The 4,622-nt window shown below is 40.2% G+C and overlaps 1 protein-coding gene across 1 annotated transcript; it reads right to left on the bottom strand.

The window, feature by feature from the left end:
- Positions 1 to 2,833: 2,833 nt before the first annotated feature.
- On the bottom strand, positions 2,834 to 4,517 carry LOC114818351 (protein Wnt-5a-like; the record flags this gene model as incomplete). Its single annotated transcript, XM_029083814.1, has 2 exons — positions 4,254 to 4,517; positions 2,834 to 3,099 (listed from the first exon to the last, which is right to left on the bottom strand). Coding segments are annotated over exons 1-2 (346 nt in total), but the record flags the coding sequence as incomplete, so codon positions are not given.
- Positions 4,518 to 4,622: the final 105 nt, after the last annotated feature.

Raw genomic sequence — 4,622 nt, 5'->3', positions numbered from 1 at the left:
TAGGGAAAGGAGAGTGGACCCCCAAGTTCTCTCCTTGAACATTTAGGCAAATTATAAAAGAGCATCAGCTGCTGAAGTAGATTTCAAGCTCCCAGCTTGCAAGCCACTGCTGCTTGAAGCCATCGAGCCCAGGAACGCATTAAGAGTGATGGTTCCACATGGATGAGTTGCTCTGAATTTTTTTTTTTTTTTAATTTTTTTTGTAAAGTCTTCAGGCACAACTGCGCTTTCCTTCACTGTCAAACGTATCTGTCTTTTCCCACAGTCCAGCATTTCTCTCTATTGTAGCCATGGCAAGGAAACACACATTCCAAACACGTTCAAGTCCCCTCTCGCCCATATATATAAAACATAGAAATGGAACTGTTCAATATACATACACTGTAGGAAGCCACCCACAGAGCAAGGAGCTGAGCTTTACACTTGATATGAATAAGTCTGCAAGAACAGAACAATTATTTTTTTTTATATACCTGAATATAAGACACAAAATGTTCTTTGTCTTGTATTTTAAAAGCATTCAACATCAGGCATCAGGCACGAATAAACTGGACCCCAACTACATCAAGCTGTTGGGGGAGGATCTGGTTATTCTATTTTATGTTAGCACTTCTTAGCTGTTTGGAAAGCCCAAACAGAGCCAGCCTGGGGCTGACCACAAAGCCAGGAGATGGCACAAGGTAGTGAAGGCAGGAAGGACCATGGCCCGACCTGGGAACCAGCAGCAAAGGAGAGCAGCAGAGAACAAAAGCCCTCAATTTTTTGCAGCTCACTAAGCCACAGAGCAAGTTTCCAAACCCAGTGCTAGGTTTATTTGTACAGCTTTAGCTAACTTTGCAGGATAAATCCTGGAAGAAAGACTGTCCATTTACACACGGGGCTAATTACTCTGCCGTCACTCAGTGCTTTGCCTGGGTGCAGCCAGCGACAGCACGTCATTAGCTTGGATGACAAAATCCTCCCAAACTATGTGCGTTCAGACCCTGACTACCATCTTCTCACATCCATGAGAGTAAGGAGTACCCGACAGTTCCCAACAAGCCGGGGTACAGCGGGCTGAAACAAAATTGAGTCAGGCTCTAGAAGTGCCCATTTTTCCTTCCACTCAGAGGAACAGCAACTGGTCATTACTGAAGGTCAACATGAAATAATACAACTGTTACCCACAACACCTTTCTTGTTCTCAGTGAATACACTCTTTAGGTTCTTCAGCTCTTGAATATGGCTATTAACCTTGCTTCCATTTGCAATTAGAATAAGTGCCTTAATTGCATGATGAATTGCTGTGTAGACACCAGCTAATACAGTCATATTCAGCAGAAGGGTGCGGCAAAGTTATTTAACTTGAAAGAAACCACCTTTAAATAGATCTGTCATACTTGGGGAGGGCAGAAACATCTATTCTGGAGACAGACACCACAGTTCATGGGCCAAATCCTGTATGTTTCTTCACACCAATAGTCTTCTGGTGCTAATTTTCACTTGCTTGGGTAATAAATAAGGGCTGAAGGCCCAACTTTTAATTCTGACATTTGTTAGATGATTAGAATAGAAAAATGTACAGAAAGTTTTATTTCATGTTTCATGTGCTTTTAGACTTTTGCTCAGGTAGTGTAACAAAAACCAAACTCTATGGGAGGCTTAATACTGAGCTTGCAAAAAGTCCAGGGAAGGTTGTTTATCTAAAATCAGCTGTTCCACTTAAGTACTTTTATACAATAGATTTTTTTCTATTTGTCTGACAACCTCAATAAAAACTTCTAACAAAAATTGAGACTAAATGTGAATTGATGTATTCCTTCAACCTTAACTGGAGTTAAGATAAACCCATTTACAGATAAACCTAGCTTGAGTCTGATTTTAAAACTCATTTTTTAAAGAAGAACAGAAAAACACATAAAAGTTTTACTTTACATCTCAAACTAAAAAGCACTGTACTGATCACTACACAAAAGATCACAGCTGTCACCCAGAAAAACGGGCACTTTTCAGATGCTTACACAGAATCAGCAACCTGACTTGGGAAAATCAGAGGAAGATTTCCCCATGGACCCAGTTCAGCAGCACTGGTTAAAATTTTGCCAAGGACTTTAAAATACGATGAGGTCCTTAAATGACAGGAAAGGCGGGCAGCACGTGAGCACTGGCAAAGCACATTTCAAAGAGGATCTGATATGGAAAGGGTTGGGTGCCCACCAAATTGTGATAAGATGTCAAACAGGAATCTGTCTCTCTTACTAGCAATGTGATCACAGCAAATGCAAGTTACAAGGACAGTCACACATTTTGTCCTCATAGAACTGATTTCATAAAAATCACCCTGCTACATTATTTTTAACATAAATCTACCTTTCTCAGAAAGAGAAAAAAGTTACCATATCTGGAAATAAGCAAGAAGAAATTGCCTATAAACTCTAATAGAGCAGCAATTTTCAGTTAACCTTCAGACCAAGAGCAATTTATTATGCAGCCGCTAACTCTGGAACTAGACAGGGACATCTTTAATTTTACAAGACGCTGCTGTTTTTAATTCTCTTAGGTTGCCTTCATTTTGTCTCAGGTTTTCTGAAAGGAGATTTCAGGGCTGCATTTTCCTTTCACTTCTATTCCCATACACAAATACATATTCCTACTTTGTTTTCCAAGACACTTGGTTGGACAGTGGTGGGAAATCACCTCCAACTAAAAATAATTCAGCTCCTTTGCCAACTTTTAAAAACACTTGATTGCATACAGTACTCAGTAAGAACCTGGCAAGAGTTTCAAGTGCAGAACAGTACGTGCCATACATATCCTCAGACAAGAGTTTAATCATAAAGATGTTGCTTCCTACCTATCTGCATGACTCTGCCAAAAACAGAGTTGTTGTCCACAGTGCTGCAATTCCATCTTCTATGTCTGAACTGATACTGGCACTCCTTAATGCCCGTCTTTGCACCCTCTCCAATGAACTGCATATGGTCCTGATACAATTGGCAGAGTTTCTTCTGTCCTTGGGAAAGCCCTGCTAGTTGGCTACATAGTGGCTGGGCTCCTATTATATATACCTCTGACATCTGAACAGGGTTCATGGGATTCATAGGGTTCATCCCTAAAGACCTGCATAAAGAAAGATTCAGATTAGTAAAGAGAAGACTCAAAAAAATCCCACAAAAAAGTCTATAAATCCGAAACAGAACTGTATCTTATATATGAGCATACAACTCCTGGTTTTGCTAAAAGCTGAGGAAAAAAAATGCACTTAAATATGAAACTTTTGTTTTAAAGACAGCACTGAACAGAAGTTATTAGCTCCTATCCATGTGGTTATCACCACAGATTAGGGACTGAAGTAAGACGCAGACTTGGAAGACTTGCATCTAGGCAGTCCTTTACCAACTTAAATGGACGTAGTAAAAGTAACAGAAGCTCCAAACAACTGCAAGGGCAGAAAAACAAATAAAGCAAAAATGAAAAAAGCCCCCCAAGCCCCCATTTGTTTTAACACATATTTTAAATTTAAGTCTGTTTTTTTTCAATCTGTTCTACCATAAACAAACAGGGAAAGGTTTAACAACCCAGAAGTTAGAAACTTGTTACAGACCACTTCTAGCTTCTGAACAACACACAAAAACACAGAGGCACTGTAAACATATTCACTGTAAACAAAATCAGCTTTGTTTTCTTAAGTTTTAAAGTGCTCTTCACATAATACATTTAAAATAAAAAGTAGCCATTAACCCAAAAAGAATCACTTGAAACAGCAGAGAAACACCTATTTCAAGAACTCCCAACATCGTAGGCTATACAGAAACGGGTAATTTACCAAAGCAGAGATTTAAATGTACTTCTTCGTAACAAAAACCATTTGGAAATATTTAAGTTACAGAAAAGTTCAAACCAAAACTTTAATAAAAGTTTTTACTTGTAAATCAGCATTCTTTCTTATATATGCAAAATATATAATCTACGGGAGTTGAAATGACTCTTTTAAAAGAGGCAATTCTAGTAATTTAAGGATGATCAAATCCACAGAGAATCTACTTTGCAGCATTCTAAAACCTGAATTTTACAGCACGAGATGTTGCACATTTACACTTATTCGAGAGACTCGTTCATTTTACTACACAACGTATTACAACTAAAACATTACTCCCCCGCTGTCTCGTTCATGCGGTAGTCCCTCAGAAACAAAGTACCTAAGAAGTAAATAGACATTTAATCAAGTAAATCTTGACACCCTCTTTAAAATCAAATCGATACAAGATGCTTACCACCACGAGCTGGCTTCTATTACAACCTGGGTAAAAGAGGAGAAAATGGCCAGAGCCACTATGAGGTACTGAGAAGCCATTGTCCTGCCAACTGTCCCCAAAGCACCTCCTTGGATTAATACCGCAGTGGATTTCTAGAGGGGGGAGAAAAAGGATCAGATCGTTTATTGCTCCTCAGACCATTTTCCAGCATTCAAGTTTAAACAACGGAAGTATCCGGGCCCCTCTTAACTTGCCTCTGACTCGCCTGCCCTTCTCCCCGCCGAGGCTCTGGGGCCAGACGCAGGCACGTCGCGGCTCCCGCTCCACCGGACAGAACCCACCCCCGCACCCCCACCCCCCGCGGACACCGCCTTCCCGGGGCGGCCG

The sequence above is a fragment of the Antrostomus carolinensis genome, unplaced genomic scaffold, assembly GCF_000700745.2.
Source record: "Antrostomus carolinensis isolate BGI_N321 unplaced genomic scaffold, ASM70074v2 scaffold31152, whole genome shotgun sequence".
NCBI lineage: Eukaryota > Metazoa > Chordata > Aves > Caprimulgiformes > Caprimulgidae > Antrostomus > Antrostomus carolinensis.
This window is presented reverse-complemented; position numbering and strand designations above follow the sequence as displayed.